We start from the raw sequence: 24,383 nt of genomic DNA on the forward strand, positions 1-24,383 counted from the left end.
CTTGATGCCTTTCTTGATGATGATCGCGACACCGCTCCCCTGGAGCTGGTGCGATCAAGCCGGACAATGTTGTGAGCGGGCAGCCAGAAGCTGTCACCGGTCTTGAGGTGGGTCTCGGTTAGAAGGCCCACGTCGATGTCGTGCTTGCGGAGGAAGTCTGCAAGCTCAATGTTTTTCGCCCCTACGGAGCGAGCGTTCCAGTTGGAGATCTTGATAACTTCACGGCCCATAATTAGCGACGAAGGAGATGATAGTTTGGAGCTGTTGTGTTCTTGTAGCGCAGGTGCGCTTGATGATGATGGCCTGGGCCAAAAGTGTGACGATCTCATTCGTTGACAGCGGAGAATCGTCTGTAGCTTCGCCGGTTGTACCGGCGAATCCCGGAGCAGGGGGATCCGTTGATGGCCCGGAGGCTTGACCGGGTACTGCAGCGGCAGCCGACTGGGCAGCAGCCAACTGTTGGTTGAGCGGGAGCGGCGGAAACACTGGAATTGGCCGTGGTTGGACCGGTGATAACGGAGGAAAGTTCTGCGCGTTGTTTTCCGAAACCTTGTGACCGGGCTGGTTGTTGGACGAGGCCTTCTTCCGGATCTCGGCTTATTCGGCCCACTTCGGACAGGCCTTACTCGTGGCCTTGTGGGCGGCGCCGCAGTTGGCGCATGTTGGAGCGGCTTCCTCGATGCTGTCGCAGTCGTCGATCTTGTGGTTTTTGCCGCATTTGATGCAGCGGCTGGCCATGCGGCAGTTCCTGGTGCCGTGCCCGAACAATAGACAGTTCGAGCACTGAGTGACGCCTCGGTGGGTCGGCTTATACCGCTCCCACTTCACTACGATGTGGAACAGTGTGCGTGTCGTCTGGAGATCCTTCACGGTTGTGGAGTTCTTCTCCAGATGGACCAGGTAGAGCTGGTCACGATACTTGATGGCCTTGCTGCGGGTCATCTTGTGGATTTCGACCGGCTTGAGGCCGTTCGCCTTAATATCGTCCATTAAGGTGGTGGTGTCCATTTCGTGGAGCCCACGCAGCACCACATTCAGCGGCTTGGTGGCCTCGACGTCGTGGGAGAAGTACTCCAGCTACATCCTGCCCAAGAGGGCCGGGACTGTGTTGCAGTATTTTTCGGCAGGGACTATCGATTTGCGAACGAACGAACGAACGAAACGAGAGAGAATAAAAGGTAGCTAAGCTGCGCACTCTTCCATCTACATAGCACCGCAGCTGGGCTGCACGCGCAATGAATTAAAAGGGATATCGACTTATTATTATTATCGTTGGGTGTTCTACTAAAACGGAAAAATTACACTTCTTCTTCTTCTTCTTATTCGCATTTCAAGCTTATTGCATATCGCACATTAGCTTATTGCGTGCTCTCAACTTAGTGTTCTAGGTGCACTTCCACAGTTATTAATTGAGAGCTTTCGATGCCTGTACCATTTTTGCATTGATATGATTGTGTGGCAAGTCCAATCATACTTCTATGCCCAGGGAAGTCGAGAAATTTTCCAACTCGAAAAATGCCTAGACCGAACCGGGAATCGAACCCAGCCACCTCCAGCATGGTCTTGCTTTGTAGCTGCGCCTTTACCGACTGAGCTAAGGGAGGCCCGTAGGAAAAATTACACCTAAATCACGAATCACTCCGGCAGTCTTGCAGTACCTACCTATTTTTTTATGTTGTCAATTATCGTTCTCTTCGGCCGATGCTATGCAGAGATAGCGAGAGAGCAAGAATTTCCGCCTAGCGGAGCTAGGCAAATATCGTCGAGAACGTATTTTTTGAAGCCCGCTGTGGCGTGGTAGCAATCAAGCCATCTTCAGAGAGCCGAGCGCACCCGAATACCCGAAGTCCGCTCCGCTACTCTCACCCTCGCTCAAGTCTGAATACATCTTAAACGTTACTACGAAACTCTGAGCATCGAACGGAAGGAGAAGTGCGGTCAGAATAGATGTTTTATTAGTGATCAGGATGACAAGTGTGTCGTGAAAGCGTTTAAGCGGAATCCCAATGATTCGGTCATGTGGCCAAAAAGTTGAATCTGTCCATGTCTTTCGTTCAGAGAGCCAAGGACCGGGAGGGACTGCATACGTACAAAGTGCAGAAGGCTCCAAATAGTGACGAACGGAAAAATACGGTGGGAAAGACACGGACCCGGAAATTGTACACCCAGATGCTGACGAAACCTCATTGTCTCATCATGGATGGTGAGACTTACGTCAAGGCGGACTTCCGGCAGCTTCCGGGGCTACTGATATTCAGAAACTTTAAGTTTCCCAAGAAATAAATGATTTGGCAAGCGATTTACTCATGTGGCAAACGGAGTGCGCCGTTCGTGACTACCGGTACTGTAAACGGGGAGATCTATCTCAAGGATTTTCTACAGAAGCATCTGCTTCCTCTGTTGAAGCAACACGAGGGCCCTACGATCTTCTGGCCGGATCTAGCTTCGTGCCACTATTCAAATGTTGTCCTGGAGTGGTACGAAGCCAACGGGGTCACTTTCGTACCCATGGACATGAACCCCCTCCCCCCCCCCCCCAACGCACCGGAACTAAGGCCCATCGAAAAATACTGAGCTATTATGAAGCAGGCACTACCGAAGCATTCCAAGGAGGTCAAATCTGAGAAAGACATGAAGAAAAAGTGGGTTTCTGTACAGAAAAAGCTGCAACCAGAAGTTGTACGGAACCTTATGAGTGGAGTCAAGCGTAAAGTGCGAGCGTACGGTTATGGTTTTGAAGTTGAATGAAATAAATATGCCAAAAGCTTATTAATGGGTTATATTTTATTGTCTGAAAGTTTGAAAAGGATCGGACAACTAGGTAATTTTCTACAGCGTTTTTTCAGTGATGCAATTTGCTGTGAATTGTTACGTGCTGTTTTAAGCGTGGTAGGCTTTGAAAATTAACTTATAAAAGTGTCCGAATTTTGGTGCATTACGGTATATGGCTTAGCAGTTACGATGCTTATGTGTTCGTTAAACCTTAGCTTCGAATCGATCGTAACTTCTAGATCATAGATTGAATTTGCACGTTCTCGAGAATTCGAACAGTCTTTGTGTGCCGAAATTCATCACATCACATTAGCATTCAAGAACAAGATCATTAGCGGTGACGGTGGTCTTTTTTGGACATATATATTTAAGGCATCTATAACATTAAAAAAATTCTGGCATTATAATTTGTTTTATTGACATTGACCTTTTTGCCTCGATGGTACACTATTTATGAATACGCCTATATTTGCAAACGATGAAACAAAATTTATTCGTTTATTTCAATAAATAATCTAGAAATAGTAAACAATGTTGTAAGCATTTCACTGTGTTGGTGCTTTACAACCTTAGGAACTGCATACCTACCGAAATTTACATCACTTCGCCATTAGAGGAGTAGCCTTATGTTTTTGTTTATATTTAAACATCTGACATTAAATATTGTAAATTATGAGTGGATGTGACAAAAAAACATATTATTCAGTAGTTAAGCCATCAAATAATCAACTGTACATCTTACTCCGAATATCCCTAAGAGGTGGAACCATCACAAGAATGCTCATTTTATGATATTTAACCATTTTTTCCCCAATGCATCAGCTTCCAAAATTAATCTTGTAAATGTAAAATATTGATTCATGAAATAGTCATGTGCTCAGTATATTTCCCGTATGAAACATATACAGGTAATGCATTTTAAATTCATAAGCTTTTAATTAATAAATGAATATGCATAAATAGGTATCTAAGAGACCAATTGAAAGCATTTATACTACCCATACTCGCATATCAGTCCCATTTTTGCTTGATTTCCTATCCATATGGGACTCATATGTGATTATAGACATAATAATAGGTCCTTAAAAACATTTTTTTCTTTTTTTTTGGTGTTTGGATTCTTCTACCGAAATTTAATGCGCAGAATATTTAATATACTGTGTTACTGCACTTGAGCAACTGTTGTTATATGGAATGTTTCCCACACATGCCTGTTTATTGTCACCATGGCATGAAAACGAGGAAAATGCATCCACCCAACCTGTGCGCTGTTTCCACTTTTAATTTTCTGTACGGCATGGTAACAAAAGAGCGAAACTACCCTCATCTAAATTTTTAATCCACAGTACGCCTCTACGGGCTTCACTTTGCTGCACTAATTTTAAATGTGCTTTTAGCATAAATTAAAGCACATGTGTATGAAAATCAAGCCGAAAGCAAGATGCGATGGTTTCCATGAGGATATACAGCACGATCCACTCATGCTCATACCACACCCTCCTTGATACAATGAATGTGTGCATGTTTGGATCCGTGTTCCAGGATATATTAGAGAGCACGAACAAAAGAGGAAGAGCCCCACGGATGATAATGAGAATAATACACTTCAAAGAATGCCTACTTGAAGGGGTTTTCCTTGGCACTTTGGTCTAATGGGAAGTGTTGCTTTTTCCGCTTTAGTCAGCGGAAAGTGATTCCGGTTTTCAGTACTTACCGTTGTCACCAATCGGCCAGCTAGTTGATTCTCGTTCACCTTGACATCGTAGAACATGTGCTCGAAGGTGGGGTTGTGCAGGTTTGCCGGAAGGATCGATATCTTAACCCGGGTGAAACTGGTATACACTCCATCCGTTACGGAAACGTTCAAGATGGTGACGTGCTTTTCGGCAAAGTTTTGCATGTTGACCAGAGTGATAATCCCACTGACCGGGTTGATGTCGTAGGTTTGCAGCTCGTTCCCTTGCGATATGGTGTATGTTAAACGGTCGTGGTCAATGTAGTCCGGGTCGGAGGCAGACACCACCGTTACGAATTGGCCTCGAGTGGCGTGTTCGGATAGAACGCAAGTATAGGACGGTTGTTCAAATTTCGGCGGATTGTCGTTCATGTCCATGACTGAAACCCACACGTGGGCCGTAGAACTTAGACTGGGGACTCCTTTGTCACTTGCTATAACCGTGAAATGGTGATGGCTCAGCGTTTCATGATCCAATGATTTCTTCAGGTAGATTGCACCATCTGTTGGATCCATGTGGAAATACTCGGAGGTGTTCTTGGAATCTGTCTGCAGTGCGTAGGTTATGACTTGATTGATACCTGGCATGAGAATAAAAGAGAAGGATTAGTAACGACGGCAATTGGTAAAAGCCAAATGGATTGCATTTATCTGGATAGCGATGGCATTTAGTTTGAATGATTCGTTTCAATAAATGAGCTTAAAGGCCTAATTGTGCGCAATCAAAATAGTGTTATTCTTGTATTTCGATATTCACTTTATCACAATCTTTAATGCTTGGGCCACTATATTAAATTTGAAGCTTTGATCACTTGGCGTAGAAGTAGGGTAAACGCTTCTATAGTAGCGGTACGTTAGAAGCGTTAGGTTCCTATAGTTGTGTATGGAGACTCAATACACAACTATAGGAACCTAACGCTTCTAACGTACAGCAACTATAGGAGCGTTTACCATAAGTGGATTATGTCAAATAGTTGTGACCATGTATATGGTCCGAACAGGCATGTTTATTCGTCGCGTCGCAGAAGTACGGAGGTCCCAGAAAGTACACATCTAGAAAAACTTGCATCTAACATTGATTTCAGCCCAGAACGGAAGCACCCGCGAAGGCTAACATTTTTGATTAAATAGAAGGAAGACCGAATGGATCTCTGAATGGATAATAGAAATGGCTTATCACTTTCTTTATTGTGTTCTTCAATAAAAACAGAATGATTCCAAAATTTATTGTTATTTTTCAGCTGAGCAAAATTGCAAAATTGCTCAGAATTTAGAACATACGTTCGACAGAGGCTTAGGCATCACAGCTTACCAATTTTGCTTGTTTTTGAAACAAATGCTACAAAGCTGCACAACAAGTCAAGCAATCGTTGGCAACGTTGACACTATCACGTCTTCAGTAATTACCTAATGAGCTTTTGTGCAACGTAATGACAATGTTTCACATTCGGTACCAGCTGTGTAACTAGTTTCCTTCCACCGCACCGGAAGGAACCCAAGCAGCTTACTACGCTTCAGTGTAAAGTGCAAAACAAAAGGTTGGAAAAGTTGAAATCGTCTCTAATTGCTGATAATGAACACATACACCGGTACAGCACATATGAATGACCGGTCGTAGCTGTAAACGGTGGTACAATCATCAATATAGGTGGGTGGGAAAGAGTAAATTTCTTCCTCTCGAAGTGGATAAAAACAACACCCCCCAGGAGGGAGTGGGTGACAGCAATCGGGGTTTACCGGAAGCAGTTTGTGCTCTCTTTTGTATGTACCATGCGTACACTTTGAACATTCTGTGCAATCCGAGGCATCTTTGCACTCAAGTGCAGACCTAACTGTTCAGGATGGCCATGTGAAATGGCACATATGGTCTAATGATGGTGGTTATCGTTGCGGGGAGTGAAAAGTCATTTGCTGACAAGTTATTATCGAACCGAAGGGAGATAATTACAATTTTATGCGAGTGTTTTTATAAACATCAAGATAAGCTAACACAATGGAGCCTTTCTCAGCTACCACTGTCTCAGTCAGTTTTACTGTGACTGCCTGATAGAAAGGATTTTTTTTTTTCGTTTTAATGTTTGGTCGATCTCTGTTCTGCATGCGAGTACCAATCACCATAGCCAAGCAGGCGACTCCACACCTGTTCCCTAGATATCAAAGCCACACCACATGGACCAGAACCTACGGCTTTGACAGAGATATTTCGCTACAGAAAATCTCAATGACCTACGCCGTCGAAGGATAGTTTTTAATTTGCTTCGATTTCTACCAGAATTTCATCCACAGAGATCAGAATTTAGCAAATTTAAAATATTTTTTTGAAAACCATCAAATGCATGATTAACGCTTAACTTGAATCATGTTTGGACTCTAGAGTGCTTCATTAATTTTTTTTTTTTAGATTTCTTATAGGCTACTTATAGGCAATATAGTCCTCTGCAGTCTTCATTCAACATTTCTTAGCATTTCCTAATACTTCTCCCTAGAATTCACTTGAGCGAAACAAAACTCGAGTTCATTTTAGAGCTTCGAAAATGTAGAGCCCTGCTTGCCACACAGTATATACTATTGGAAGCTCTTAATTAACAAGTATGAAAGTGCTCAAAGAACACTAAGTTGAGAGCTGGCGTAAAGTCACAATAGTGATCTTATAATGTCAAAGAAGAAGAAGAAGAAGAAGAAGAAGAAGAAGAAGAAGAAAAAGAAAAATAAGAAGAACGAACCAAATGGTAGCATGAACAGAGCAAACCAAGAACGTTTTTTCTCAAACATTGTACAATATTAAGGGAAATGGGGGTAAATTGCCTATGCCGGGCAAAATGTGTCACCCTTCTACCATCAGCGCTAACATACTTACTGGAAAAATAGTAGTTATTTTTATCATTACTATTGGTTACTCCAAGTGGGGTATGATGTGTCCCACATAACCATCAGGCGTGAACCTACGAGATTTAATAAAGAAAGAACATCCCTAATAAAAAGAACCATAAAAAGAGTTGAGAGAAAACGATATACTAAATAATAGTACGGCAGTGTGAAAATTGAACAGAGGTTGAAATTGAGCTAAGGGCCATTAATGCGATAATATAAGTCAAATGCGCACTCCTTTACCTAACTGATACTTTGGTGGATGAGGGGATTTGAGGTATGTCCTCAAATCCACAGGCAAAAGAGTGCGCGTTGCTTATATACTGTCTGCGGCTGTGGAATAGTTCTACCGACGTAAATCACTGGCCCATTAGGCCTGTGCGAAACAAAACAATCTGCGGGATTATTTTTAGTGTAATAAATCAGCAACATTTGAAACATCAGATACTTTGAAAAGTGTTCGTTATCTAAGTTATACAAATAAAATATAGAACTTGGTTAATTTGCTACTATCTTATGGACTTGTGAAGTTTTCTCAATCCTGTCAATTTCAAATTTGTTTGGAATTAGAGAGAAGGGGTTATTCGCTTTTCCCTACCATGGATACATGGTTAAGAATATTGTCATTAATTTAAAAACACTTCCACACTCCCCCTCATGTCGTTAAAACGTGGCATGTCATGTGAAGATATTTGTTTGATCTTGTTGAAGACCTTTCCTAAATCTTGTCAATTTCAGGAAAGCTATCAGTTTTGATTAGCTTTCAAATAATCATAAACATGAAAATCATAAAAAAAATATCAGGGCTGGTAGCGATCAATGCTGTCAAAAATAGTGATTTTAGTGACCATGTTCAAGAAATAAGTGAGCAAATAGTTACTTATAGTTGTAAAAAAATACTAAAAAGTTACCTAATGGAAGAAAATTAGTCGTTCTGATGGCATACCAAATAAATGTTTGATGCTTTAGACTAATTCAATTAAAATCTCATAATACTTGAATATGTACGATAGGAACCTTTAAAGCGAACGTTTCAATAGAAAGTTTATGACTAAACCGGAAAAACCGGAAATTCTCAAGGAATTTTATTTCCCCTGAAAATACCTGGAAGTCTCAGGGAATCTTAGCATTACTCAGGAAAGTTTTTAATTTTCTTACTAAGGATATTCCAAATGCATTTTAAAATGCCAACATTTAATATTCCTGGATATTTTCATTCATAGCTCCTTTATGGTTCAAGAATATGCATATTTCCAACAATTTTCATAAATTCTGAACTGAGTCAAATTCCTTGCACAGTTTTAAGCCTCATTGAATTTTATTCTAATTTATAAGGGCCTCGTCAGCAGCGCCGGTGGTGTAGTGGTAAGTGTGATTATCTCTCACCCCAGCAGGCCTGGGTTCAATCCCAGTCTGATCACGGAAGTAAAGCCATTGGTCCCCGGTTCATGAGTTGATAGGTCGATAGGTAGGTGTGGGAGCTGCCTCCCTGGCGTCGGTAGCATTGGTGCTCAGCACGGAAAACAAGATCGACGGAAAACAATAAGGGCCTTGTTCCACGGGAGTACTGGGAAAAAATCTATGAGAAAAATATCAAGTGCAATCTGCTTTCATGGTAGTTCTGAAGAATTTTAGATTTCATGTGAAGCCTGAGATAGTTTTGAATATAATTTCAAGAAAACAAGAAATTGAATTCAATGTAAATTTTAATGATAATTCATAGGAATTTCTCCTCTTCTGAACTTTAAAGGAAAATTCCAAGGGCATTCTGATGATAATTTCATGAAGTTTGTGAAAGACAACAAAACCGGAGCATAAGTCCTCGTATTTTTTAGGTGAATAGTTTGCAGGTGAAGGGGATGCTTAAAGAAGGATTACAATTAAATCTGAGAATAACTCTACAAGATCTTCAAAGAAATTCAGAAAATAATTCCAGAATAGATTGCCAAACAAATTAAGGGGAGAAATCTAGGAGACTTTCAATGTGGAAGGAAGCAGTTGAGATTAAAATGGAAATCTGAAATAAATTCAATAAAAAATCTGAAGATCGTTCCATAAGATTTCTTACTGAGGAGAATTTCAAAGCAATTCCTAGGGAAAATTAAAGAAAATTGAATTCAGAGGATTGTTTCAACGATTTTGAAGAATATGAAAATATGAATAATGAAAAATGAAGAATTTGACAATTTTGAAGAATATTTCAATGGAATTGCGAGAAGTATTCTAACTTTATTCTTATGAGATTTTTTTTAGAGAATTCAGAGAAGCGTTCCAAGTTAATTTCTGAAATAGTTCCATGAGAGTTTGGAAAGAATACGAGTGTAAGATTTGGAGAACTTCAAACGATTTTTCATGAGAAATCTCCGTTGAATATGTACTGGATTATTCTGAGGTTTCCAGAACAGCTTGAACGTTCCCAAAATATTCCTGAAGTTTATGAAACTGGCTTGTAGTCTTTTGTAGTTTGAGAAACTAGCTTGATGCTCGCAATACTTTTCATCAATGTTTTCAAGTTCTCTTAACTTTTTTGGACTTTCTAAAGTTTCCACAATTTTCCTAACGATCATGAATCTTCTCTAAAGTTTTAAGAATTCACTGAATTTCTCGAAACTTTTTTTTTAAATTTATGTAATTTAACTGCTCTGTAATATCTCTGTTCTTTCTTAAAGTTTTTTTTTGAGCTTTGGAGTTCTCGAAACTTCTCTAAAGTGTTTTCAATTCTCATAAAGCTTGGTGTACTACCCTGAATTTAATTGAACTGTTCTAAAAATGTTTAAGCTTCCGTGAACTTCTGGACTTATGCGAAAACCTCAATAATTTTCGTAACATCTCTAAAGTTTACTGAAAATCTGGGAACTTCTTGAAATTTCCCGTTAATTTTTTTGGAACTTTTGTGGTACCCCTATTTGCTGTTTGTATCATGTAAACCAACCGCTATTTAACGAGTGGACAGCAAATTGCCTGGACACATCTTTTCCCAGTCCGGTTTAATATGATTTATAAAACCAACTACCTATTTCACTAGGTTGTAAGCTAATACTTCCAAGAAACTTAGATCTACGCTTGTGTAATTTAAGTATGATATTCCACAGTATGGTTCTGGGCCATAAAACTGTGAATTGGAACCTCACTTTGCTAGGTCGTCTGCCCTTTCATTCCCTTCAATATCACACTTTACTTGGTTACGTTGGCAAAGTTGCCGAAGCGAGAGAATACATTCCCAGACGATCTTTGATGTACATTTGTAAGCACTCAGTGCTTTCAGCGCTGCTTGACTATCAAAAAAAAAAAAAAAGAGTACAAATATGTGCACATCTGCATTTCCTCCTCAGACAAACATGTACACATTCAAGTATGGCTACAATTTCCGCTTGAAACACCCAAAAAATGCCAAAGATTCCTGCACCTGTTCGTATTCCAATTTTTGAGCCATCTGTGAAAAATATGATTGTGCCCCGCTAAAGTAGTTAAAAAAAATGGAACTGAGCTCCCCTGAAATTCGTCTTGTTTTTGGAGCTTTACTAAACTTATTTGAAATGCTCTCAAAATGTCCATATAAGTTCCTGACGTTCTCAGATTTTCCCTTAAGTTCCATTGACTTTTATGAAGTTCTCGAAATGTTTCTGACGATCTCTGTACTTCGGTGAAGCTTTCGAAGTTATTCTGAAATTTCAGGAACTTATTTAAGCTCCCGCAATGAAATAATAAATATAGTTCTTCGATTTTCACTGAAGTTCTCAAGATTTTTCTGAAGTTCAAATTATCGAAACTAATTCATAACTTTTCAACAGTCTAGAGTTTCCTGATGATTCTGAAACTGCCCAAAATATTTCTCAATTTCCTTAAAATTCACTATACTGCCCTGAATATCTTAGTATTCTTTTAAAAGAACCCACCATTTTCCTGGAATTGATTGAATCGCCTTTAAGTTCTACAATTTTCCTGAAGTTTATAAATGCTCACGGAACTTTGGCTTAAATCACTTATTTGCCCCGGAAAGTCCAATAAAAATATATTTATTTTTTTTCGGAAGTTTTCTGGAATTTCTAGCAAATATCGGTGCTTGCTAAAAATTATCTTTTTTTTTAATTAATGGAACTTCGTTGATGTTCTCAAATCAACTTAGCTAAATTTTCGATTTTTTTTAGATCTTGAAATTTCCATGATATAACACCTTTGAAATATTCTTACATTTTCCGGATGTTTATATCATTTTTACTGCGTTCCAGAAATTTTCAATGAGCAAACCGAAGTTTCCGGAAATTGGCGGAAATTTTCTTGAAACTTCTTTAAGGTTTCTGCAATTCCCTTGAAATTTTTTTAACTGCCCTTTAATTCTATGATCTATCTTGATGTTCTCGGAGCTTCCCCAAAGCTCTCAATGTTAATGAAGATCTCGGTTTTGCTTTTAAATAAATGGAATTCTCGTGAACACATTTAAACTTCACTGGAATTCTCTGGATTTCTTTGAAGTTCCTGAAATATTTCTGAAGTTTTCATAAATTTTCTGAAGGTCTCTGTACTGAATCTCTCGGACCACCTTACGGGTTCTCGATTTAATTTCAGTACATCATGGAACTATCCTGAATTTGTCTAAACTAACGCTTATAGATTTAAAACCAATCCAATAGTCTGGGGTGAAGTTTCGGGAACTTCCCCTTAAGAGCTCTGGAATTCTCGAAATATCTCTTGATCTAGCTTTGCTGAGATAAATAGAACTTCTTAAAAGTTTCCACAATTTTGCTTGTACGAAAATTCAAGACTTAAAAAATGTTGTGATCTTAGACTTACTAAAATGAAGTAAATCTGTTTTCTGATTGTAACGTTGCTTAAAAAAACATATGTTTAACGCATTTCATAAATAGCTTTCTTATTATAAACCTAGAAATTATTCGCCAAAGTTATGGAAAAACCTGGAAAACTCGATTAAAAGTAAAAAAAACTCTGTACAAGGTCGTCAAATTCAAATTGTTCAAAATTAGAACCAAATTTAGGCCTATCCTACACACTGCAAGAAGAATGATCACTCTTGAAATAAATTCACGTTAATACATTATTATACAGGGTTACCCACTCGAAGTGTTACCTGATTCAAACTGCTATAACTACCACACTATTAATGACAGCGCGCTCAAATTTATACCAATGACAGTTCATTCCATTGTTTACAAGCGTACAAAAGTATTTTTTTTTCTGTCTTTTAGAAAAAAAGTTATTCGTGATAGAAAGAGCAAAGGAATTGGTGCGCTTGCACGAACGTGGCGAAATTTCGAACTTTGTGTTCTTTGATGAGAAAAGTTTCCCTATTGAGCAGTTCATAAACTCTAAAAATGATCGTGTTTACTTGACCGAACGCACGAGAAAACTTTTAAGGATTAAAGCAAAAAATGCGTTTACTGGCGTCGGTTCGTCGATGGTTTGTCGCGAGGGACTTCCATGGAATGACACACTCTGGAATGTCGGCAGGAGAATGCGAAACGCGTCATAATCGGTTAACGAAGACAAAGAGTACTCAGACAGTTGAATATTCAGCTTCGCGCAGAAAGTGTGCCCAGTTTGTAAACGAAATAGATTCCCCGTTTTCGATTGTGATATTCTCACTTGCTCTCCTCTCACGTAACAACTCTGCTACAGGAATGGATAGAATCAAGTTCAACTTGCTCAAAAATGTCCCAGACGTCACAAAGAGACGCTTGTTGAACTTATTCAATCAATTTCTGGAGTACAACGTTGTTCCGGATGACTGGAGGCAAGTAAGAGTTATCGCCATTCGAAAACCCGGTAAACCCGCGTCGGATTATAACTCGTACCGTCCCATCGCGATGCTGATCTGTATACGGAAATTGTTGGAGAAAATGATTATTTTTCGTCTAGACAAATGGGTCGAGTCGAATGGTTTACCTTCGGATATGCAATTTAGATTTCGGAGAGGCAAAGAAACGAGCGACTGTCTTGCGTTGCTTTCAACTGAAATTCAACTGGCCTATGCGCAAAAAACAGCAAATGGGTTCAGTTTTCTTGGACATTAAGGGGACTTTTGATTCTGTTTGTATCGACGTCCTTTCGGATAAACTCCACGATAGTGGGCTTTCACCAATTATGAACAACTTGTTTTCTGAGAAATATATGAGCTTCTCTCATGGAAACTCGACAACTTCACGAATTAACGTTACATGGGTCTCCCCCAGAGCTCATGTTTAAGCCCCCTTCTTTATAATTTTTTATGTAAAAGACATTGATGGTTGTCTTGATGAAAATTGCTCGCTAAGGCAGCTTGCAGATGACGACGTTATGTCCGTTACAGGGCCAAGTGCACCAGACCTGCAAGGACCATTGCAAGATACCCTAGACAATCTGTCTACTTGGGCTATGAAGCTGGGTATCGAATTCTCTCCGAAGAAAACTGAGTTGGTTGTTCAGCTTCAACTAAAGGGTAGAACAATCACTCAAAGTATATCTTTCAAGTATTTAGGTGTCTGGTTCGATTCCAAATGCACATGGCGAAAACATATTGCGTATCTGAAATAAAAATGCTAACGAAGATTCAATTTTCTTCGTACAATTACTTTAACTTGGTGGGGAACACACCCGAAAGATCTGATCAGATTGTACCAAACAACCATCTTGTCGGTTCTAGAGTACGGTAGCTTCTGCTTTCAATCCGCAGCAAAAACACACATCCTGAAGCTGCAACGGGTTTAATACCGTTGCCTCCGAATCGTGCTTGGCTGTTTTCACTCGACGCATACGATGAGCCTCGAAGTAATCGCGGGTGTTCTCCCACTGACAGATCGTTTCGCGGAACTGTCCTTCCGGTTTCTTATCCGTTGTGAAGTAATGAACCCATTGGTAATAGAAAACTTTGAGAAGCTGCTCGACCGAAATCCTCAAACAAGATTCATGAGTTTGTACTATGAGTACATGACGCTGGAGGTTGGTCCTTAATCATTAATCTCCAATCGTTATTGCTTTCAAGCCTTCTTTAGTTCCTCTGTAAATTTTGATTTGACCATGATGCAAGAAATCCATGGAATTCTAGATCACCATCGGTCGATGGTTGTTCCCTCAATTTTTGCAATCAAGTACCACCATGTAAGTAACGATAAAAGTTTTTTCACAGATGGGTCAACCATAAATGCTTCCACTGGATTTGGTGTATTTAATCAATTTCATAGCGCCTCCTACAAACTGCAAAAACCCTGTTCCGTATAATGTTGCGAAACTAGCAGTTATATTCTACGGAGTAGAGCAAATTGCCTCACTACCTTCTGACCATTATTTCACTTTTACGGATAGTCTTAGCTCATTAGAGGCTATCCGTTCAATGAGGCCGATGAAGCATTCCTCGTATTTCCTGCCTGAAATACGATCTAAACTGAGTGCTTTATCCAACTGCTTCTATACTTTCACCTTAGCTTGCGTCCCATCTCATTGCTCAATTCCGGGTAATGAGAAAGCGGACTCATTGGCTAAGGTGGGCGCTATGGAAGGCGATATTTTTGAGCGACAAATTGCCTTCAACGAATTTTTCTCCATTGCTCGTCAGCAAGTCCTCATCAGTTGGCAAAAAAAAATGGAATGATGGTGATTTAAGAAGATGGTTACATTATATTCTCCCACAGGTGTCAACAAACCATCGTTCAAAGGGTTGAACATGAGCCATGACTTTATACGCGTTATGCCAAGGCTTAGGTCCAATCACTGTTCGTTTGACTCGCACTTCTATCGAATTGGGCTCTCAGGCAGCAATTTATGTGCGTGTAATAGCCAGCAGAACAATCATCAAACATAATATTACCATTGGAATTGCTTTGAGCAATATTCCATGAGCGGTGTTTTGCATTAAAATCACAAATTATGAACAATTTAGACCTATGACGGGTAAGTTTCTGAAGGTCACCCTTGAGCAAATTCTTTTGCTGGCCTACGCATTGGAATGGCAAATAGGCAGCTTTAAACGTAAGTTGTCCAAATTTTGTTTCAACAGAAACTCCCAAAGTTTCAAAAACTTTGGTTTCAAACAAAGAAAGAATTTTATGTTTGATTCGTCTATGAACAATGATGACAACGCCACCACAGGGTCCATCAAGACGATCATTTCTATAAATGAAATAATTAGCGTCCCTCTTAACCTTATGGTCAGGTTTCAGTTATAATGGCAATATGCACGTTACGAACTCTCAAAAATTTAAATAGCTCATCTTCATTAACTTTAAGAGATCGAGCATTCCAATTTAAAATATTTAATGCTGAATTTCAAAGTCATGACAATATTGTTTGCAAATTTTACTTCAGTTTGAATAGCATCAAACATGGAGTTAGATTTAAGCATATCAAAAATCATGTCAATTAATGATTTCTGTAAAAATTCCTTTTAAGGGGCAGTGGTGCTTTCTAAGTCAAAATTGTCGAAATTTCCGTTAGAATTACGTGGGTTAGTATTTTGATTTCTACCCGTTGCATTAGCAGCATAGGTAGCTCCATTGACTCGCTGAACATTGTTAGCAGCGAGGGGAGTAGGTATAGACGAAAAATTTGAAGCAGAGGTAATACTTGTACCTATTGGTACGAATGTAGAATTTGTTCCTCGCTGACCGTTGTTAACAGCAGAGGAATTTGTACCTGGTCAGGAATATGGAGCGTTTCCTAGCTGTCGATTAAAACGAGATTGTAGGATCACTTTGCGAGTCTTACATTCCCAAAAATTGGATTTGTGGTTTTCACCACAATTTGAACATTTAAATTTCTTAGGATCTTCCTTCACAGGACAGGCTTTGCGTGAGAAGAATCACCACAATTCATGCATTTAGCTGACATGTAGCAATTTTTAGTGACCCCATCCCCGGCACTTACGGCACTGGGTTAGGTTTTGGAAATTTCCTCCAGTCTTCCTGAAGTTTCCACTTCACTCGGACATGGAGCATAAGGCTAGCTTTTTCTAAGGCCTTAGGGTTGTTCAGTTCACTAGACTTGAAGTGATTAAAATAAAAATCATTAGAAATCCCGTTGCGCGAATCGCCAGGACGGGATTTAATTTTCATTTTGATTACTTGGAGTAGCACAACTCCAAGTAATTTTGCCATCTTTGATCTGATCCAGAGATTCACCACTGGGCAGTCCTTTCATGACAACCTTGAACACACGTTCAGTTTTTATGCCGAGAGTTTAAAAAAAAATGTGCTTCTTCTCAGTAAGATACTTGAGAAGACATTTAAATCCGTCCAAGGTTTCAGCCAATACACGGCATTCATCCCGACGTCCAATTTGTAGTGAAAACTTAACTTTCACGAAGTTCAAAAGTTCCATGCGAAGAGCATGGAAATCGGAAGTGGTTATCACAATAGGGGGAATCTTTTCCTTTTAGGCATTAAGCCGGGAAAGTTTACAAGAATTTTTCTTGGATGATGGATCATTTTCATCATCCGTGAGTAAATCAAATTGATTACTCAAATTAATTTCATCAGAAGGGGGATCAAAAGTTTGCCCCTTTCTTTTGCGCGTAGGCGCCATGGCGGCAGTAAATTTTTATCCAAATCGACTTCCAAGCAGATTACTATAAGAATCTGAAGGATCGAAGAGGAATTTTGCAAATCGATATCCAAGAAGGATTACCTCGGGTAGGGTCCAAACAAGGATCGAAGAGGAATAAGAGTTGAACAAGGTAGACATTTTTTTTTACAGGTTGAGCACTGAAAGGGCTGTTTAAATTTGTTGTAGTTTTAGGTAGTAGTAACACTTCCTTCAGCGAAAAGAAAATAGATCCGCACGGCAAGAGACCACGATGCGGACTACTGCCATCCTTTTGTTACAATTTTTTACCCCTAACCTCAAGATAGCTGCGAGTAATCGGCGCTCGCTTTACTAACGTTAGTTTCAAGTAATTTTGTAATCTAAACAATGAATATCGGCTCCGCAAAGCTACAGCAAATGATCCTGGAAAATTAAACGCATTATAAAAAAAAAAATAATTGCCCCTAGCGAATAATTAGGCGAAGTTTCATATCAAAGACTTCAAACGCGTTGAAAACACGTTGTGTACTTTTAATATCATGAAAGGAAACATTTGGCATTTAGGCAGCGAATATATTGAAATTAAATGGAATTGAGCGCATCGTGTAAATTTTCTTTTTTAATTTATGAACGATTTCTGTTTGTTACATCATTACATTCGTATTTTGGTATGTTCTAGGATATTGTGATTGCGCTGTTGAAATAATTGTTTGCTGTGAAGTCGTGTAGCATAAATTATACTGCTGAAATTGTTTGCATTTACTTCCACATGTTTTATTTGCTAACGGGCTATTTATTTGACGAATGACTACATTTGCTAAAGCTTATACCGAGCTGAACCGAAATCCGAACCCCTGAAAAATGGCTGGAAATCTGTAAACGCCTACCTCTAGAATATTTTTTTCATGTGTGCGAATTTCGATCCCGTAATGAAGTAGGTAGCATACGCAGCACAAAAAGCAGGATTTATTTGAAAAGTAGAAGTTAATTTTGACTTCGCTTCGTAATGTCCCCGTTATACATATTTGATTTACTTGATCAAGTTAACCTTTTTTTCCGAGCATCGCAAATTGCAATCAGGAGCAATCTGAAAAGCTCCATCATTATTCTTAATCATGATGTAATAGCATCGTAATGGAAACTAACAGAACCGGATCTCGACAACGCAAGTGTCACTGGCAGTAGTGTGACATGGACAAGACAAAGTATGTAACCAGCTATAGGAAAAGAAAAAAAGTGAGGGAGTAAATGACCAGCTCAGCAGTGGCACCTCTGCCAGCAGTCAGCAGAACAAGCAGCAAAAGTGTAAACTTACCGGTATCATTATCCTTGGCCTGCACCTTCAGTATTGCCGTACCGAACTGGGCCCGCTCGGAAACGGTGATGTTGTAGCTATCCTGCTCGATCTCCGGTGGACAGTCGTTGACGTCCTGCACCAACACCGATACCGGCACTTCCGCCGACACGCCGGAAACGCTGTCCGTTGCTCTAATTAAAAGTTCATAACTTTGCTTCTGCTCGTAGTCCAGCTCGTCTACCACGTAGATCGCACCTGTGTAAATGGACGGTGCCATGGTTCACGGGATAATGATGATATTGTTTGTTGGTTGTTGTTGGTGTTTTTTTTTTCCACCAGCGTGTACCCGGTTCCGTGCCGAACGGTGGTTTCGTTAATGTTCCGGAACAGTTGTTGAAAGGAGGAGAGAGAAAAAGAAGAAATATATGGAGGATTAACAATTTATGATATTATTAAAATTTTAAACCCACGCCATCGGGCAGTGCAAGTTAAACAGTGTGCTGACTTTATGAGCTTTTGATTTTTCCCTCCTGCATTTCGGTGCAAATGGTGTTAGCAACAGTGTAAGTAAAATGTTTCACTTTGTAGCAAGCGATAAACTATCGGAGTGGATTTTAGAAAAATTAAACGGCAAAAAGATTCATGCAAATTAGTTCGTACATAAACAACGATGATGGATATGATAGCAAGCGATATGTGTCTTTTGCGAAATAATTAATTTTCCAAGATTCATTGGTAATTTAGACTGATTCCAACCGGTTTTTTTTATTAATTTTTTAGAACGGTTGAAAAATTGCGATACAAAACTCACCTTATTTTAGTAATCAAACAATCTTTTCCAGCTGAAACATAATTGAAAATCAGCTTCCTAGATTAGTCCGCGTCACTCACAATGCACTTTTGCGGAACGCAAGCCCGGAATTGGTTAGCTGATAATCAAAATTCTAATTATGCGAAATTTCTCACCCTTTTGCACAAATTGCGGTTTTTCTATATGTGGTTTACATTGGATTTGAATCCGCTTACCTTTTCCCACCTTGCACACACGTACATATCCACTGCATGCTCATGATTAAACAAGTAATCGTAATTGGAATTTGTGGTAAAACTAATAAAGTAGATTCGAGCATTGAAGTCAAACCGTTTGTATGTAAACTGGAGCTCCAAATTTTCGCACCATTATTGTCCTGCTATGGCCAATGGGGGCGGAGGATTAAGTGGGAAAGGTATCGGTAAAGTTGCCCAAAATTGACCGCAAATCACGTTTCACAATTATGCGCTCAAACGGGCGAACGCATTCGTAATCAGGTAAAACTCGACAGCAACTGGCAGATTAGGTTTCGGTTGGTTTTGTGGTGGGTGTGGGAGGCTGTGACTACAATATGTAGCGCAAACTGTGAATAATTTCGTGTGTAGGGAATTTACCGATGGTCAAAAAACAATAACATTATTCGATTTGGGTTCGTGATTATCCAGTGGGTTAAGGGTTAGTTGAAACAATTGGGTGGGTGACAAAAATGTAACGAAGGTTACAGTAATCATCCAATTTCAGACTAAAGCTCTGGGGATGATGATGATGATTATGAACCTTTTACCACTGCAAAGCTTTGAGCTGGACGATTTATCTTTAAGATAAGTAAGCATAACATTTTAACCAGATAAGCAAACAAAAACGATATGGTTACAATTACAGATATAAATTCCCTCTACAGTTTACATGTACTTTACAGCGACATAAATGTGCAAAAGCTTAGTGGTTCACCTATTTGTTCATGTTTTTCCACCTCACATATTAAAAAAAAACTCCCAGTGATCAAGAGTTCATGAATAACAAACAAATCAGCCAGTGCACAGTGGTACAGAATGCAGATTTAGGTGGAATGATATGTTTTGAGCCTGAAATTGAAACTTTAGACTAAAAGTCTCTTCTACAAAGTTATTCCTTATAGTTAGGCCCTCATTTTTATGACAATGAATTCTAGGGTGGTTCCTATTATCATTAAAATCAAAAATCTAACTTTTTTGTTTGAATAAATTAAGGTATACATTTTTCGGCAAAGTTATAGCTGAGCTAATTTTAAGCAACTTTGTTGAAAATAACTTTTTTGTATCTCTTAAATTGGCCGATTTACAGCTATTTTCTTGAATTGAGTTAGGGTGGCTCTTAAAAAAACAGTTTTTTTGCTCTTTTTTTTTATTTCGAATTTCTCAGCAAAGGTGTCTTCAGATAACTTTTAGATCTTAAGAAGGCGCAAATTTTTGCTGCACAAAGCTTGTCAATATCTTTCGCCGATCAAGAGTTATTGACGTTTTTATACTAAAAATATGCACTTTTCAAATGTTAATATCTCTGGTTGGGGCAAACAAAAAAAAAGTTTTTTTGCAGCATTTGAAAAGGCGTATGTTATTCTCAATAATATGAAAAAATTGGAGGTATGTTATTTTTTAAACTCGTATAAAATCAATTTGAATTTATTCATATTTTTTACTATATTTGAGTATATCTTTTTTATTAGAAGAGATACAGGCAACAAATTCAGGTATAAAACATTCGTCTTAAAGAGTTTTAAAATGCTCTTGAAGAAACTTTCATGAGAATTTTCAAATAAAAAAGTTATTAATAAAAAAGTATACATTAATTTATTCAAACAAAAAAGTTAGATTTTTGATTTTAATGATAATAGGAACCACCCTAGAATTCATTGTCATAAAAATGAGGGCCTAACTATAAGGAACAACTTTGTAGAAGAGACTTTTAGTCTAAAGTTTCAATGTTAGGCTCAAAACATATCATTCCAGCTAAATCTGCATTCTGGACCACTGTGCAGTGGTGGCAGGGGGACACCCCTCACCATCCCTCTCCAAAGGGGGAGTTTGATAAAGAGAGATGATAAAACCGATTTGTACCTTCCTATAAAAGTTGTCCTAGCTCGCAATTTTCACACTGCCGTAATCTAAACGAAACTATCATTTCTGTACTTTCATCTCATCCTCATCTATCGTATAAAAATTACCACTTAAGTCTGTTATTTGAAATTAGTATCTTGAACTATATAAACAAATCATCCCTTTACACTAGCAACCCCGAAATATGCTACCATAACAGTGCCGTATTAACGGTAGGGTGATGAAGGGCTAAAGCTATGGCCCCCAATTTGGAGAGGGCCTCCAGCTCAGAAACATCAATCATATCCTTTACAATAATATGTTTCAACCAATTAATCGTTGTATCGAACATTCAAGCATTGAAAACTTGAAACAATAAATCATACCAGTTGATAACATGATAAGATCAATACAAACTCTCACATATACTGTCCAATTTCAGAAGAACACCTAGAATGCACTCGATTTTATCTTTTAAATAGAGCGGGAAAGTTGTACAAGTTGTACATGTTTTCACATTTTTTTTTTCGTATGTAGCTGAGAGCCTAGCATTGCGATATTTTGGGGATGGGATAAGATGGAGTAGCCAGGTGGAAGGCAATCTACGCAGAATTTCGCAATAATATATTGGTAATCCGTTCTTGCAGCATCTGCATTGAACTGTTTTCTGTAATGTTGACTTCGGTGAAATGTTGATCGAAGGGTGTGTTTTTTCAATACACTATGACTAGAAAGTCATATTTTTTATTAACTTGTTCATCTTCTTCTTCTTTGCATTTCAAGATTATTGCTTATCGCACATATAAGCTTTTTGCGTGCTCTCAACTAAGTGTTCTAGATGCACTTCCACATGTCTGTTCTACCATTTTTGCATTGGTATAATTATGTGGCAAGGACAATCATACTATATGCATGGAAAGTTTTTAAAATTCTTAAACTAGACTAGGAATCGCTAGCCACCTCTAGCATGGTCTAGCTTTGTAGCTACGTCTTTACCGACTGAGCTAAGGAAGGTCCTTATTAACTACTACTGTTAAATATAAAAATCCACCAAAACCATCGTGACGAACAAAGTAGTTTTTTGCAGTGCTACAATAATAATTAAAAACTCGTTATGACAGCTATCCATACAAAATGATGCGTTAGAGATGGTTTCGTCATAATACATATATAATTTGCCAATTCATTAAAAAACACTAGACAACTTAGTTGGAGATGCCTAACGTCAAATATCAGACTTAAAGTAGTCATTTTATACGATCGATAAGGAAATGAACCCAAGTAACCAAAAGTTCTGATAAAAGGCTATGAGGTTTAAGTAGCTTGGTTGAAGGTGGTCTGTAGAATTTTAAGCAGCTTCATTTTTAAGTCGTTGCAAGAACTAGAAATTGAAGAGCATTCTAAGAAGCTTCTCGAGGAACTTGAACGGCACTTTTAGTAAATAAGTTTAAAAAAGGTCTTTGTCCTCTCCACCAATTTTACGCACTTTTAGGACAGTTATTTCTAAAGCCAGGTATGAACGTGTATTGATTAATCAGCATTAAAAGTAGTATTAGAGCTGTTTGACGCGTGAGAGCCCCAGCACAAACCACTACGCCATCTGATACATATATCAGGCGTAACATTTGATAACGGCACAAAAGCTTTTGTAAACCAACTTTTTAAGGCCCTTTACACGCACACTACGAAAAAGACATGTAAATTTCAGTACCCTGAGACCGACACATGCAAGCGGCCCTTTTGACATAAGAATCAGTTGAAAAGGACGAAAAAATCAATTCAATCAAACGCATTTTTTGTCAAGTTGCATATGTTTCAGTTTCAGGACATTTAATTTTACATGCTATGTTTGTTTACGTTCCATGATTTACGTCAAAGCTGAATTACGTCCCATGTAAAAAATAATAATTTCTAAGTGTGCGGGAACCGAAGTACGCTCACGCAAACCAACAACATCATCGGAGGTTCGCGTGCAAAGGGCCTTAGAAAGTTTGTTTACGAATGGTTTTGTGCCGTTACCAAATGTTAGGCCTGATATATAAAAGTGAGCTGTTATCTCGCCTAATGTTGGTGTTTTCAGTGCCAGCTGACTGATTTGAATACGAAACATGACACTTTGATGGACTTTAAATTGTTTTTTGTCCGCTTGGTATTCCAACACACTTGTGGCGCAGGGGTTTGCGTTCGTAGATCGCATTCCGAATACACGAATTATTTTTTTAATGTTTCGGTAGAATATTGATGCATTGCATAAATATAAGAATTATCATATATTTGAGCCATTGATCATTTCATATTTACGTACATGAAATTTTGTTACTAATAAAGACTTGTGCGGATTGTTTCATGTGCGTTTTGATGGACCTTTTAAGAAGTTCCGCTGGGAAGTTGTTCAGATCTTTGTTGGGGCCATATTTTCAGCCTTATCTGAAGTGCCTAAGAAGTGCTTGGGGATGCTTTTTGAGCTTCAAGTTGCTAAGAGTACGCATCGGAACTTTTTGCAGCCTGAAGTTTTTCGTGTGCTTTGTATAGCTTATAAAGTAGCCAAAAAGTTATGTTGGAGTATTCTTGATCGGAATTTAATCCAAGGATTATACCAGTTGGAGCTTACTACCTTAAAAGGTTTTCTCTTTACTCAAGGTACCATTTAGACAGTTACTATGCTTGTAGTTGAGATGCATCCTAAAATTTTCAATTCTTGTTTACCTATGGAGACATCTACAAACATTCCTGAGTAGTAGGCTGTCCCATTTTTCAGCAGTGTGCTCTAATTTTTGCTTAAGAAATAGAATAAGAGCTAATTCAGGCAAATATATGCTTTTTCAGCAAAAAAGGATATTCAGCCATTAATGAGCATACATTGTTTGTTGGGTCACTTTATGTATGCCTCAGTAGTCTCTGTGCAGAAAATAAGCTCATCTGCTCAACCTGGACCAAAGCACTTTTGTGAAAAAAAAACTACCCGAGCAAAGCTGGAGATCAAATTGAAATCAAAATGTGCTGTTATGATGTTACTTATTTTGAATACTCCAGTTGATCTCATTTTGGTTGACTTAACGGTTAACACAGCAGAAATGAGAGCAAAATTTTACATTGTTGAATCAAACGGAAAACTGATCCTGCTTTCAATGAAATCAATTAGATTACTGATTTGGCATTCATAATATTTAATTGAATACGGGTCTGGTTTAAATTGTTAGCATCCATGCTTCTCACGCTAAAAAACTTGAGTTCAAATCTCACCCGGACAAGTCACGAATGACCTAACAAGTGTTAAACAAAACAAATAGACAATAATTGTTAGTTCAACGACAG

General features: G+C 38.7%; 1 protein-coding gene across 4 annotated transcripts in view; it reads right to left on the reverse strand.

The window, feature by feature from the left end:
- The window catches only part of kug (kugelei), a 375,801-nt gene that overhangs the window by 16,659 nt on the left and 334,759 nt on the right, over nucleotides 1-24,383 (reverse strand). For all 4 annotated transcript variants that reach the window (XM_065236080.1, XM_065236079.1, XM_065236078.1 and 1 more), the window contains 2 exons: nucleotides 18,201-18,437; nucleotides 4,487-5,088 (listed from right to left, as the gene is read on the reverse strand). In XM_065236080.1, coding sequence (XP_065092152.1) covers nucleotides 4,487-5,088; nucleotides 18,201-18,437 — 839 coding nt within the window. The remainder of the gene's footprint in view (nucleotides 1-4,486; nucleotides 5,089-18,200; nucleotides 18,438-24,383) is intronic.

The sequence above is a fragment of the Ochlerotatus camptorhynchus genome, unplaced genomic scaffold (assembly GCF_037179485.1).
Source record: "Ochlerotatus camptorhynchus isolate MF236.1 unplaced genomic scaffold, CSIRO-AGI_Acam_v1.1 ptg000526l, whole genome shotgun sequence".
Lineage (NCBI taxonomy): Eukaryota > Metazoa > Arthropoda > Insecta > Diptera > Culicidae > Ochlerotatus > Ochlerotatus camptorhynchus.